The sequence below is a fragment of the Mytilus californianus genome, unplaced genomic scaffold (assembly GCF_021869535.1).
Source record: "Mytilus californianus isolate M0D057914Y unplaced genomic scaffold, xbMytCali1.0.p SCAF_14, whole genome shotgun sequence".
Classification (NCBI taxonomy): Eukaryota; Metazoa; Mollusca; class Bivalvia; order Mytilida; family Mytilidae; genus Mytilus; species Mytilus californianus.
Window position 1 is genome coordinate 2,351,893 of NW_026262626.1, and position 15,785 is coordinate 2,367,677.

The 15,785-nt window shown below is 32.5% G+C and overlaps 1 protein-coding gene across 1 annotated transcript; it reads left to right on the forward strand.

Moving 5' to 3' along the window:
• The first annotated feature begins 5,800 nt into the window (after window positions 1-5,800).
• On the forward strand, window positions 5,801-15,008 carry LOC127724017 (uncharacterized). Its single transcript, XM_052230752.1, has 9 exons — window positions 5,801-5,999; window positions 8,377-8,539; window positions 10,330-10,387; window positions 11,625-11,688; window positions 11,949-12,104; window positions 12,536-12,594; window positions 13,034-13,139; window positions 14,007-14,066; window positions 14,846-15,008. Exons 1-9 carry the CDS (start codon window positions 5,869-5,871, stop codon window positions 14,991-14,993), a joined length of 945 nt encoding a protein of 314 aa, XP_052086712.1. The 5' UTR covers window positions 5,801-5,868; the 3' UTR covers window positions 14,994-15,008.
• Window positions 15,009-15,785: the final 777 nt, after the last annotated feature.

Here is a 15,785-nt window from a genome sequence, read left to right on the forward strand (position 1 = left end):
AAAACCCATACAATATAGTTAGCTAAAAATTGATTGATTGATGTTTTACGCCACTTTCAGCACTATTGGCAAAAAAGTCCCCGGTATGACAAAATGTGAAACAATATGAGAAAACTAACGACTTCATTTATTCTATAACAACTATTAACAAAAAACAAATATGTCAAACAGCTGTCAACAACCATCACTAAATTACAGGCTCCTGACTATGGGATGGGCACATAAAGAATGTGGTGGGTTTAAACACATCTCTTAGCCCTCAATCCTCTCCTAACCTGGGACAGAGGTGTATCAGCACAACGATGTGAGAACAACCTGTTGAAATCTGCTAGAAAGGGCTGGACTAAGATCATCATGAAACAGGAAACAACTAACAAAAAGACACAAAGTACTAATCTATGATCAGGTACTTAGTTACTGGAGGCTTATTCAAAGCTTATTACAAATACATTGTAGTAGATAAATCATGTCTTCGCAAACTTAAGTATAAGTTGTTCTAAACGCTTGTAGGGATTAATGGTGATGTTACTGTTGAGATCAATGATAGTGATTACTGGATGACATTACCATTTTAATCGATGGTAGTGGTTACTGATATTATTACTATTCAGAGCGATGGATTGTGAATACTAGATTTTGTTACTATTGAGATCGACGATAGTGATCACTGAATGAAATTACTGTTTAGATCGATGATAGTGATTTTCTGGCAATCATTACTATTCAGAGCTATGATAGTTATTACTGGATAGCATTACTATTCAAATCGATGATAGTCTTCATTGGATAACTTCACTATTCGAATCGATGGTAGTGATTATTCATTTATGGATAGCATTACTATTCAAGTCGATAATAGTGATTACTGGATAACTTTACTATTCAACTCGATGGTAGTGATTACTGGATATCATTACTATTCAGGTCGATGATAATGATTACTGGATAACTTTAATATTCAGATCGATTGTAGTGATTACTCGATAGCATTACTATTCAGATCGATTGTAGTGATTACTCGATAGCATTACTATTCAGTTCGGTGGTAGTGATTACTGGATAGCATTACTATTCAGATCGATTGTATTGATTACGATAGCATTATTATTCAGATCGATTGTAGTGATTACTCGATAGCATTACTATTCAGATCGATGGTAGTGATTACTGAATAGCATTACTATTCAGATCGATTGTAGTGATTACGATAGCATTACTATTCAGATTGATGGTAGTGATCACTGGATAGCATTACTATTTAGATCGATGATAGCGACTACTGGATAGCATTACTATTCAGATCGATGTCAGTGATTACTGGATAGCATTACTATTTATATCGATGTCAGTGATTACTGGAGTGCAATTCTATTCCGATCGATGTTAGCGATTACTGGACAGCATTACTATTCAGATCGATGTCAGTTATTACTGGAGAGCATTACTATTCGGATCGATATCAGTGATTACTCGATAGCATTACTATTCAGATCGATGTCAGTGATTACTGGAGAGCATTACTATTCAAATCAATGATAGTGATTACTGGATGACATTACTATTTAGATCGATGATAGTGATTACTGATATGTTAATTACTGTTCTGAATGTGGTGGGTTTAAACATATCTCTGAGCCCTCAATCCTCTCCTAACCTGGAACAGAGGTGTATCAGCACAACGATGTGAGAACAACCTGTTGAAATCTGCTAGAAAGGGCTGGACTAAGATCATCATGAAACAGGAAACAACTAACAAAAAGACACAAAGTACTAATCTATGATCAGGTACTTAGTTACTGGAGGCTTATTCAAAGCTTATTACAAATACATTGTAGTAGATAAATCATGTCTTCGCAAATCTTAAGTATCAGTTGTTCTAAACGCTTGTAGGGATTAATGGTGATGTTACTGTTGAGATCAATGATAGTGATAACTGGATAACATTACTATTTAGATCGATGATAGCGACTACTGGATAGCATTACTATTCAGATCGATGTCAGTGATTACTGGATAGCATTACTATTTATATCGATGTCAGTGATTACTGGATTGCAATTCTATTCCGATCGATGATAGCGATTACTGGATAGCATTACTATTCAGATCGATGTCAGTGATTACTGGAGAGCCTTACTATTCGGATCGATATCAGTGATTACTCGATAGCATTACTATTCAGATCGATGTCAGCGATTACTGGAGAGCATTACTATTCAAATCAATGATAGTGATTACTGGATGACATTACTATTTAGATCGATGGTAGTGATTACTGATATGTTAATTACTGTTCTGATCGATTTTAGTGTTAACTGTAATGTTATTATTCAAATCGATGGTAGTAATTACTGTGTGGTTTTACTGCTAAGATCGATTGCAGTTATCACGGTGAGGTATCACTGTTCATATCAATTGTACGCAGTGATTACTTTGTGGTCTTACTGTTAAAATCTATGGTACTGATTACTATGTAGAATTACTGTCCATATCGATGGTAGTGATTACTGGATGATGTTATTGTTCAGATCGGTGATTGTGGTAACTGGATGGCATTTCTATACAGACCGATGCTAGCGTTTATTGAATGATCTTGCTGTTGTTATTTGTACTTGATTAACAGATTGGATTGCTGGGAGATTGTGACAAAGATGATGTTGGCGGAAATGAATTAAATTATTTGTATTTGTTGATTTGGTTTGAGCGACTACTTAGTATAGCAAACAAATGTCGTTCATATCTCAGGTTTCTATGTCTCTGCAATAGTTTGTAATAAAACGATGTTTGTTACATTTGAAAGTAGATTACAACCGCATAATAGTTTGATGTATGTTATAAAATAAAATTCAAATACGTCTACGTTAAAAATAACTGATTAAACTATCAATTTACATACTAGTAGGCAATAACATCTGCTTTGATTTAATACAGTAATTATTTTCAGTTTACTATTAATAAAGTAATTAGTAAGGATGATTGTACGATAGCGCTCTTAGTATAGTAAGGATGATTGTACGATAGCGTTTTAGTATAGTAAGGATGATTGTACGATAACGTTTTAGTATAGTAAGGATGATTGTACGATAGCGTTTTAGTATAGTAAGGATGATTGTACGATAACGTTCTTTAGTATAGTAAGGATGATTGTACGATAACGTTCTTTAGTATAGTAAGGATGAGTGTACGATAACGTTCTTTAGTATAGTAAGGATGATTGTACGATAGCATTCTTAGTATAGTAAGGATGATTGTATGATAACGTTCTTAGTATAGTAAGGATGATTGTATAATAGCGTTCTTTAGTATAGTAAGAATGATTGTACGATAGCGTTCTAAGTATAGTAAGGATGATTGTACGATAGCATTCTTAGTAAAGTAAGGATGATTGTACGATAGCATTCTTAGTATAGTAAGGATGATTGTACTATAGCGTTCTTAGTAAAGTAAGGATGATTGTACGATAGCGTTCTTAGTAAAGTAAGGATGATTGTACGATAGCGTTCTTAGTAAAGTAAGGATGATTGTATGATAGCGTTCTTAGTATAGTAAGGATGATTGTATGATAGCGTTCTTAGTATAGTAAGGATGATTGTACTATAGCGTTCTTAGTATAGTAAGGATGATTGTACGATAACGTTCTTAGTATAGTAAAGATGATTGTACGATAGCGCTCTTAGTATAGTAAGGATGATTGTACGATAGCATTCTTAGTATACTAAGGATGATTGTACGATAGCGTTCTAAGTATAGTAAGGATGATTGTACTATAGCGTTCTTAGTAAAGTAAGGATGATTGTACTATAGCGTTCTTAGTATAGTAAGAATGATTGTACGATAGCGTTCTTAGTATAGTAAGGATGATTGTACGATAACGTTCTTAGTATAGTAAGGATGATTGTACGATGGCATAACAACCTCAAGTAGGTAAACATGCCCTAATTTTCGGGCTCACGTGACTTAAATTTTAGATCCCAGTTTATATTCCTGACGCTATTCAACGTAACTACCTGGGACTAAAAAACTAACTAAATTCATCGTTTAATATTCAACTTTTGGTTATAAAAGGTCCCACCAAAAAATAAAATAACAAAAATACCGAACTCCAAGGAAAATTGAAAACGGAAAGTCCCTTAGCAAATGGCAAAATTAAAAGCTCAAACACATCAAACGAATGGTAAACAACTGTCATATTCCTGACTTGGTACAGGCATTTCCTTATGTAGAAAATGGTGGATTAAACCTGGTTTTATAACTAGCTAAAGTTCTCACTTGTATGACAGTCGCATAAAATTCCATTAAATTGACAACAATGAGTGAACAAAACAAACAGACATAATAGGTAAAAATGTCAAAAATAGGAGTACAGCAGTCAACATTGTGTTATAATCTTAATCACTATAAAAACAAACAAATATTCCAAAAAAGAAAAAACAAAATGGCATATAGACAAAGCACATACCCAAAAATGAAAGACTAGAATACAAAAAAATAACGATAGCACCGAATAACACAATGGCGGGATGTATAAGTACCAAGACACGCCAAGAGGATATTACCAAAAATGGACTAAACAGTAAATTAAATAATTTACAAAGACAAATAAAAAAACACTATAACACGTAATTAAGATGATATACAACGTCAGTACCTAGAATCTATACTTCAAGACCATCGTGTATTATTTGTAAAGTTGATACGGTATATTTATCAACAAGGTCTTGGTATCTTCCGATGAACTTTTTTAGAAAAAGAACGAGACGTTCTTTGACATAAACCTGGTTCATCAACTTTCTGCTCAGACACTGGTGACGTTTTATAAAGTCTGAGTAGCAGCTGCAAGCTCTTGAATACCGAATGAGTTGGGAAATGTATATCCCAGGTGAAGTTGGTATATTGCTGCTAAGGTGCATGGGGGGAATTGATAATTTCAAAATTAAAATCGTCTCGTTTGTCATAGATTCTGGTACTGAGATGACCGCTTAAAAAAGTCTAGAAATGAGGCGGAGGAAGCCGTGTCTGTTGTTACTTTAATCTCTAGTTCTGGAGGATATATATCTATATATATACATGTATATACAAGTCTAAATCGAAAACAACGTTCAAACCATTGCGTTGGATAAAAACCGCAATTTTTATACGTGTGCATGCAAAACAAATTTCTTGTTAGAGGGGTCTAAATACAGCACAAACAACATTTTCCAAAAGACCAAAAAAGTGAAAAAGTATATTTTAACAAAACGCATTTGACTAACAGGTCGAACAACAAATGTTCTTAAACCCTGCTGACTGCCATTGGCGATTGCCAAATAAACGGATCACCGATGTAATGAATGGATCTTAATTATAAATTTAATACTAAACAGAAAACAATAAACTTGCGGAAAAGATGGTATACCGCAAACAAAAGGTGCAAAGGTTTTTGTACACCATATCCGGATTTCGACAATTAATGTCTCTTCAGTGATGTTAGGAATCGAAACGGTATTTGGAAAGCCATACAATTTACCTCAATTTATACATGTATATATATATATATTTATAACTAGTAGCCATTTTTTTCACCTAAACTGCTGTACTTTATCACAATGTAGTTATTCTTCGTTTACGATTGTTCTGTTAATTGATACTTAAGATTTAATAGATCCTGTTTGAAGGCAATCATAGATGTAAATCATATTCAATTTGTGTTATCGGTAATCCTCGAAAGCAACCAACGCTTTGCAAATTGATACAAATATTTCATCGATTCGAATATTCATTATATATATTATGGGTTAAGGACACGGTTGATAATACTAGAGATAAACAAATACACTTCTATTTTTAGAAGAACATGTAGATAAATAGGCCGTTATTATTAACAACGAAATGGCGACAAGGACAGTAAAACTTGGTACACAAACGGTGGAGTTTCCATCAGATAGACTACAGCAGCTTAAAGATTGCAATCACTTGTTGTCTGATGTAGAGGCGTTACACAAGGAAATACAGACAAAAGGGTATTGATTTCCTTGTTTTTATTTGTATGTATACATGAAAATATCTATAAGTACTTAAATCAATCATACGCTATGTATACAAACTATTTAACTAATTTTCATTGATATCTGGCTAAGATCGTTGCTACTGTTCAGTCACAAATTACAGTCCATGTTGATTGTGTTATTACATTGTATTGATGATCTAGTACAATTATTTCACTTGTTTAATTCATGTTGTGAATGCGTTTTACACTAAAGATAGGTTGTAATTATAAATCTTGCACAACAATGAATTTATTATAAGACATATTACTTTAATGATGATACGCGTCCATTCTGACGTTAGATCCAATGAACGTTTCAGTTGAATATCACGATCTATATGTGTGCGAACCATGTTCAAGATCCAGAGGCAGACATGTAGATAGCGACATGTTGTAATCACAAAGCATGGGCTTGGACTCACTTTTATCATTATAATTTTTTCTTTATTTTCAATAAATTTTCTTTCTTGACAATCGTCATCGCTTCCTTCCACTGTTGTTGTTTGATTGTTTATTTACCATACATGTTTTTCTAGAAGCATCAACCCATCCTAGATCACAAACTTAAAGTAGCAGAGCATGACAACATTCAGTTGATGCTTCTAGGCTTGTGTTTCACATATTGTATTCGCGTATTATGATCTATAGTTTTATATATACCGACATATATATATAGTGTATGTTACTTTTATTATTCTTCCCTTAGTTTATTTATTTTTGTATTTACATTGTATCATAGGTCAAATTTATTTGTTCAGTGTATGTTCACTGGTGTTAATATGTCCTTTGATTGAGTTAAGCTATTTCAGTTGATATTTTATAGTGTGTCTTTCTATGTTGTGATGTTAAACTATTGTTTCAGAAAAAGGGTGAAGGTTTGGTACCATTAAAACGTTTAAACTCGCTGCAATTGTTTGCACCTATCCTAAGTCAGGAATCTGATGTTCAGTAGTTGTCGTTTGTTGATGTGGTTCATAAGTGTTTCTCGTTTCTCGTTTTTCATATAGATTAGACCGTTGGTTTTCCCATTTGAATGGTTTTACACTAGTAATTTTTGGGGCCCTTTATAGCTTGCTGTTCGGTGTGAGCCAAGGCTCCGTGTTGAAGACCGTACTTTTACCTATAATGGTTTACTTTTATAAATTTTGACTTGGATGGAGAGTTGTCTTATTGGCACTCATACCACATCCTCTTATATCTATGAGCTTTTACGTGTGCTTTTTGAAAAAGGTTACATGCTTAGGACAGCTACTAGTATCAACATTGAGGTTAATCACAGATTATGTCTATATTTAGTTATCAAATATATATGTTTAGGGCAACTAGAAAATAAATGCAAAGCAACACAGCATAGTTTTGTCAGTGACAAATATTACTGTATTTTTTTCAGGACGAAAGCAAGTATACAATACTAGTATGGTAAATCAATCAGACACTTTAACTGGTCTGAACGGGACAATTGGTTAACATGAACCCATCAAAGATAACACTAAATAGTTTATTTTTGCGCCTGTCCCAAGTCAGGAGCCTCTGGCCTTTGTTAGTCTTATATCATTTTTAATTTTAGTTTCTTGTGTATAATTTGGAGTTTAGTATGACGTCCATTATCACTGAACTAGTATACATATTTGTTTAGGGGCCAGCTGAAGGACGCCTCCGGGTGCGGGAGTTTCTCGCTGCATTGAAGACCCATTGGTGGCCTTCGGCTGTTGTCTGCTCTATGGTCGGGTTGTTGTCTGCTCTATGGTCGGGTTGTTGTCTCTTTGACACATTCCCCATTTCCATTCTCAATTTTATACTTTAAAATATTGCTTATCAGAATGAACAGCAAGTTCTTGTAAGAGCTGAATTTCAAGATGCATGCATATAAGTGATACATGTATAGTATAAAACTCTTCTATCACGAACTTTGGATTCAAACGAAACGACAGGATGTTCTGTCATGCCGTTAACGTTTAAATATTGCCAAAAATATAACCGTTTTAGTATAAGTACCTCTTCTTGTGTTTGTATATATAAGGAAACAAGACACATAAACTCTGCAATGATTACCAAAAGAGTCGATATCATGCACTCAACTATAATTATACTTCAAATAATGTGTTCTGAGTGTGTTCACAAGACAAGCATTCCTATAGATGCAAGAACGACAGTTCTCTAATATAATAAGTCGGGACAAACTTATTGTTACACTCTTTTCTGAAGGCGAAGGCAACTTATTGGTACACTCTTTCCTGAAGGCGAAGGCCAGATGTAACACGGAGTGCATACAAAACATGATGGTAAGAAATGTATATTGCATTTATTTTTGTTTTAGTTTTTAAAATCAACCACTTTTAATTCCTTGGCAGATACTTATTTATTCGGGGTTTACATTACCGACAAGAAGTACTTAACGCACGACAAACTGTACTAGAATACGTCAAAGAACAGGGCAATGGAAAATTAGTTGACCCTTGGCCTGAAGGAGTATTGGAGGCTAGATGTGGTCAAGGATGTATTCCTTTTATGGAGGTAAGTCTCGTGTTATCTTAGGGTAAAAGTGTTTAATATTCATATCCTTTCTTTAAGTCTATATCGAAATATAAGAAATTATCCGCCTGAACAAAAGACATGCTCCCAGCACACATCAACCGAAATAAAAGTACGACAGGAAGAGCAAAAAAAAGTTTTTAGTATGCATGGGAGTGTTAACTTCTGAAAGTCTAATTTGCATGTTTTTATGGACATCATCATGATTTGGTTGACCGTTATGGAATTATTTATATCTGTGTTACACGTACATGACCATGAATATGTTTCAATGGTCGCCGCTACAATCTCGTTATCTTTCAGGTGCACCGAATGAGATTTATCGTCGAATTTGTCATGACTATAGCTAACATGATAAACACGTCTGGTGCCACAAAAGGAGCACCTGAAAACACTCCCGGTTGCTGGGATTCGTTTTCCCCGGTCTTTAGTTTCTATGTAATATTTTGTAGACTTGATTGTTATTTCGTAGTTTTTCGTTCTTTTGCCAAGTTTTACTTCGACTTATGATTTTTGATATTCCCTTTATGGTGTCTTCTACCTCTTTTTGAAATTATTATTTTCACGAATTTATGATCAGGCATTACACACCATTTCAACTTAAAGTCGAATACACTGTCCTTTAATCTTCACGACTGACTGCTTTCAAATGTTTTCTCTCAAAACCAAAAACATTATCTGACAATTATAATATTTCTTATTCTTGTGAAGAACCACTTTTACAAAGTTTTGTTTAACAGAGAACAGTAAATTTACAACAAGAGCAAAAGCAGGTGTCAGTGTTAAAACATTTACCCAACACCAACACATCTAGACGTTAACAAACGATTTTCAACAATAGACAAGTGCTCTATACCCATGTATATGTAGCTCTAAATCACACAGATTCCAGAACAGAGACTATATAACCGGGGGTTTTCCGACTATAGTAACTCAAAGACGGAATACCAATACTTTAAACTTTATTAGCAAGGTCCGGACAGTAGCAGACCTAAGACCTAAACTGACTTCAAAATTACATACAAAAGTATATATAAAAAACAGTATCTATAGAAAAGGATTGGTGTCCAAAGGACCAACTTCTTATCGTCAAAGTGATTTCCATTACGACAAACATATATTTTACAATAGAATTAATTAAACACAAAGAAATGTAAAAGGTTAGATAAACGGATTAACAAATTGTCACTTTAGCACTTAAAATATATTGTCTGAATTGGCGTTATTTCTACTTCACATGTGTCTAAATCTTCCTGGTTATAACTATACAAAAAATCTGCATCAACATAAATGCTTTCAAAGAAAACAACTAAAATATGACTATAGACATCAACTGACGAGATTCCTGACTTAGGACACGTGCACTAACAAGTTGCAAATGAGTTTTTTAAAGAAATAAACCGTTTCCTTTTTATTTTAGAGGTACATAAAATTAAAAAAAAAAATCAGTTCGTCACAGACATGGAATGATTACTTAGTACATAAATATTTTAACAGGAATTACCGAAAACATTCGACATGCAGCATAACAACCAATCGACTGCTCCGAGACAATGCTTACCCAGCGTTCAAGCAGTATTGAAAAAAAAATGAAATCAAGGATTTGTATAGTAGTTCTTTACAAAGCCTTGATTAAATTTGGGTAATAAAAAAAAAGGTGGACTGCTATTGCTGGGACTAGTGATACAATCGATCTATTGGTATTGCATGAAATATAAGATTACAATTTAGTTAACATATTTAAAATGAGCCGTGTGCATGTAATGTTTCAGGGAGACAGAAAAATAACACACGCAGAAAATATTCAAAAAGTTTTGGAAGGTCCTAGACGTAAGTATATAAACGTAGTGTAATACAAAGACGGCGTGCACAAAGTTGAAGGCAACTGTAAAATGCGCTTTTAAAAGTAGTTTTATACAACCGTGTTTAAAATATATTTTAAATTGGAAGTTTTTATATCATAAAATGATGAATGCTACCCATTAAAATCCACATTACTTATAAAGTTATCAAAATTAAATCTATAAAGTATGAAACGAACATAGGGAAAACGGCAAAATTATGTGAAACTTGTAACAAAAAAATAAGCATAAAATAGAGTTTTTGACTTTAAATTTATACAAATTCAACATATTTTCCCGCATTTTCGTATAATAGAATTTTTCGGATTCGGACTATGACGTCATACGAAATTCACCGCAAAAAAATTCAAAAACGACCATGATGGATGAGTTTGAAATGTAGTTCGTAATGTGTAAGAAGTAGTAATTTGGAAGGATTAATATTCGAAAATGGAAGAATCGGTAAGAAAAAATATTCAATTGCTATTTTTTTATTTCAAAATATCTTAATATTCCAAATGTGCATAACAAGAGGTTTAAAAAAATCTGCAAAATATGAATGATTCGATAGTCCAGGCTGAACACCTGAATTTTTTCAATGTCCAGCTATTATGTTACAATTTAAAGAAATGACGTATTAACGCTATTTTCTGAATAGGGTCCACGACATAGTCGCTTATTATTTCCATTACACTGCTCTTAGCATATATTTATTTATATTTCCAGAATATGCATATGCTGCACTTTGTTGTTAAAAAAAAATATGTTGAACGTGTATGTTTAAAGCTATGTGATAAATTAAGTGTCCAGTGTTTTTGTTACGCGTTTGTTTTCTGGGGGAAAATGCCGACGTCGTAAATGATTGAAATAATTTGAAGACGTTACGTTTGTGGACTCAGTTTTGTGCACGCCGTCTTAAGTATATTTGTAATTCTGTTAGATTTGAATTTCACATCTGTCATGGAAATTGTTTTTTTTTTTAAATATATGAATTGTAAGTTCAACCTTTTTTGGTGAAAACTCCTGTCAAAATAAAATAGAATAGCAGGAAATAAAATTACAAATATATTTTGACTCAGAAAAAATGGGCATACGGAAGATGTGAAAATCTAGAATTATTTCAAATTGTGAAATTATATACTACGATGTTTGCTATGACTTTATTAAACCTGTTATTACATCTCTTTTAACCAGTTTACCATTCCAAAAATATTTTTGAATTACAGCAAAAGATTTCTTCAGAAGATTTTTGGGCGAGGAACCAAGAACTTTCGATTTTAAATGGTTAAGGTATGATGTAAGTTTTCTATATTAAAGAATCAGCCATGATTTATAAATAGTTGTTAATTTTAAGTGTTCTAGCTGTTATTTGGATTTTTATGTAATTCGGAAGTGTTATTTTCTAAATGCTAATTCCAAGCAGATTCAAAATTTAGTTTTGTTTGTCTGTGGCTATGATAGCTTTGCACTCATTGTGTCATTTGTTATAATAATAGTTTTTTTTAAAATCATTTTCCTCTTTTTAATAATTATTTTTATATGACTTACAGAGGTATATACAGAGAGGCATTCACTGGTGTCCACGTTGACCGTGTTTACATGAACAGAGGAACACCAAATCTTTACACAATGTGGACTCCGTTTGGAGATGTAACACTTGAAATGGGATGTTTAGCTGTATGTGAAGGTTCTAATTCTCTAGAAAGGTAATAATTAATGAACAAGTAAAATTATGAGGGTCTGGATGGGGTTTAAAGAATAGAGAATAGTGGGAAGAGGGGAACAAAGAATGCAGATGAAGGGCAAAAAATCAAGAATTGAATAATGGGGTGTTAAAATATAATGAAGAGATGATAATGGACACAACATAAAGAATTGAGAAAAATGGCATAAAATTAAAGAATACAGATGAACAATTATACTGTTTCATTGTTCTTTTAAAGCTCCAATTTCATCTCTTATAAATTAATGCAATTTTCTTTGGAAATGATTTTTTTTTTAAGAAAATGAATTCTAAATGTAGACTGCAGTCACTATTTCACTAATCCTTCAAAGAAATACTACACATGAAAGATTAGCTATAACCTCATATCACAAGAAAATTGCTTATTTAACTGTTTTTGTATTACCTTTCCAGTTTTCAATACTTCCAGAAAACATATGGACATTTAGATGTTGAAGCTGCCAAACTTAAAGGTATGTAAACTAAGTTTGTAAATGTTTGGTTTGTAATTTATAATGTGTTTTATAGATATTATACAGATAACTTTTATACTTAATTAAAAAGCCTTATTTGAGAGGGAAAATTAGACTCGCTGCAAAATTATATATCACTAGCTTCTTTGATTTAACTTGTGTAACATCAATTATTTCATGTATATTCAGGACTGCAAATAAAAACGTCTTTCATGAATAATTCTTACTATACTTATAAGAGAAACAATTTTAAACATGTTCGGTGAAAAAGAATGTCTAACTTGTTTGTTTTTTCTTTTAGTTGCAAACATTTTTTATATTCAAAACCCTTCAAAAATTAAAAACAAGCAAGATCTGATGAAAGAGCTCAAGAAAGACAATGAGTTTTACTGAGATTCTTACATGTACAGAAATCATACTTTTATACTTTTAAATGTAGGAACTGGATGGTTTACTACTGATCCATGGGAAATAACAGAGAAATTTGGAGGACAATGGAAAACATCAGACTTCAAAGCAGGAGATGTGTTAATCTTTACCATGGGGTAAAGCATCTAAAGCATCCATACTTCACTCAATTAATCTACTTTCTAATGTTAATTGTTCAACTCCTTATGGCAGAATTTTTTTTTTTTTAAAGAAAACTAGAACATACCCGTGACATCGCGGGTCCATGACTGAATTAAAGTACCTACACCTTATTTTCAGCCTGGATTTTAAGTATTCATATAATTTGTCATTTGATAAAGTCATGCTGATTATAAGGTGCAGTTTTCTCTGCTTTCAAAATCTTTCTGTTTGAACCCTTCTACCCGGAACTAGTTAATTATTGGTATTATTAATTATGTGGAAAACAAAAGGGCCTGGAATGGTGTAATTTTTAATCAACACCATTGTCCTATATTAATTATATATAAAGTTGAATTCTTTGATTCGTCATTTTTACGTCGTGCCAGCTATCAAATTGGACCTCGTTATTTTAGTAGTATAGATGTTTCTGCCAGCCCCCTTTTTCAAGGCAAAATGTTTTGGCTTGCCCCTCTGAGTCCTACCTTTTCTGTTGAAAATCCTGGATCCACCACTGTGAGGTATGTGTCAATGAGACCTGAAGCTAAGAACACTAAAAATCCCAAAATACATCTTGCAGCATTCCTGCCATTATTCATACTTTCATTAATTTAAATAAAATTCTTTTTCCTAGTTTTGCTACATTTGGTTTGTATAAAATAGCCTGGCATGAAACATATTTCAGGTTGTAAATTTTAAGGAAGTACTAAACAAGTCTAAGCGATGTTTTTTTTTAATTTATTTTTTTATTATAATGGTCTATGAATTAGAAGAAATAAAGTCAAAATATTAACAAGCAACAATAAAATATGTAAAATTTTAAATTGTAGCTATTTATTTTTCAGGGCAGCGCACATGTCTACAGCTAACTTAACAGACTTGCTCAGAATCAGTTGTGATACAAGGTACCCTAATTAAACAATTTAACTTTTTTTTATGTATGAAACATGGGAAAGGATTTTCATAGCAATAATGAGTACATACATTATAAATTATTATCGGGTTGTTGTCTCTTTGACACATTCCCCATTTCCATTCTCAATTTTATTATAAGTCTTGCTTTTAATATTCCAATTCAAGAGATGATATTAATTAATCAGGCATTTAGGTTGGCTGTAAGTAAAGATTCACATAAATTGATGAATGCAATAAAAAAAAACAAAAAAAAAACTATATCATATAAGTTCTGAATTTATGTTGAACTCAGTACAAGTTGCCATTAGGGACTAGGATTTTCTTACATTATTGCAGGTTACTTAAACTGTACATTGTTTTAATAGGATAATTATAGCTATACTGAGAAAAGAAATTTGGCAGCACATGATTTACAATGGGATCAGTTATTTCATATTTGTTTCCCACTTTTTTCTTTGGAACAAAATTGCAGCATGAAATGTATATTAAGCAAATTTCACATGGAATTTATCCTTTAAATTTTGTTCTCAATTTATAAAACTCTCTTGGATACCTTTCAAACTGAATCATTTGAAATCCATACACAGAATATTGTATGCAGATATTTGTGCCAGAATACAGCCACATAACAAACTACTGAAAACCAAACAAACATAGGTAGTAATATTTCTAGGATGACAAGGCAGACACTCATGTAACAGTATTAATCCGGAACAGAGACACCTCCATATTCAAAACAATGAATATCAAATCCATTGGTCTTTTTCAGATGGCAAAGAGTAAGTGAGAAAGCAGATGAAAGATACATGGGTGATAATTTTGGACAAAAAGTTAAATTTGGTCTACACTTCAAAGATGATAAAAGTGATGAAGAAGAAGTGACAATAGAAAAACTGAAGAAGACCTGGGGCATTTAAAAATGATGCAAAAATCCGCTGAAAAAAAATAGAAAATTAAAAAATAATGCAAAATTAGATGAAATAAACTGCTTTGCTGCGCGCAGCTGGATACGCCCGCAGAGGTCCAACCCTGAACAGTTGGGGCAAAAATGGACACAATATTCAAGCTTGATACAGGTCTGAATTTGGATTGTTATTAAATATTTGACATATTACAGGTTTCTGAATAAATGTAGTCAAAGAACTTGAAATTGGTTAAATGAATTGAATTTATATTCAATTAAAAATTTCTTGCTGTTGTGCAATACACTGTGCTGTTACGCAATACTTAGTAAATCTGTTGTCAGACTATAAACAAATAAAGTTCAATTAATTCTCAATGTAATATTAGAAATTTATGAAAATCAAAAGGGAGCTTACATCAATAGATATAAACAATTCACCAAAGTTTCATGAGAATTACTGACAGCATTTTTGACTTATTGTCCGAAAACTGGAAAATCCCCCCTTTTTTAATGAATAAAACCCCATAACTCAGAAATGTAAAATGTAAAATTTATAAAATTCTAAAGGGAGCTTACTTAAATAGATATAAACAATTCACCATAGTTTCATAAGAACTGCTGAAAGCATTTTTGAGTTTTTGTCAGAAAACTGGAAAATCCCCCTTTTTTATGAATAAAACCTTGTAACTCGGAAACTTAAAATCTAAAATTTATAAAAATCGACAGCGAGCTCATGTCAATAGATATAAACAATTCACCACAATTTCTTGCAAGTTGGTCAAAGCATTCTTGAGTTATTGTCCAA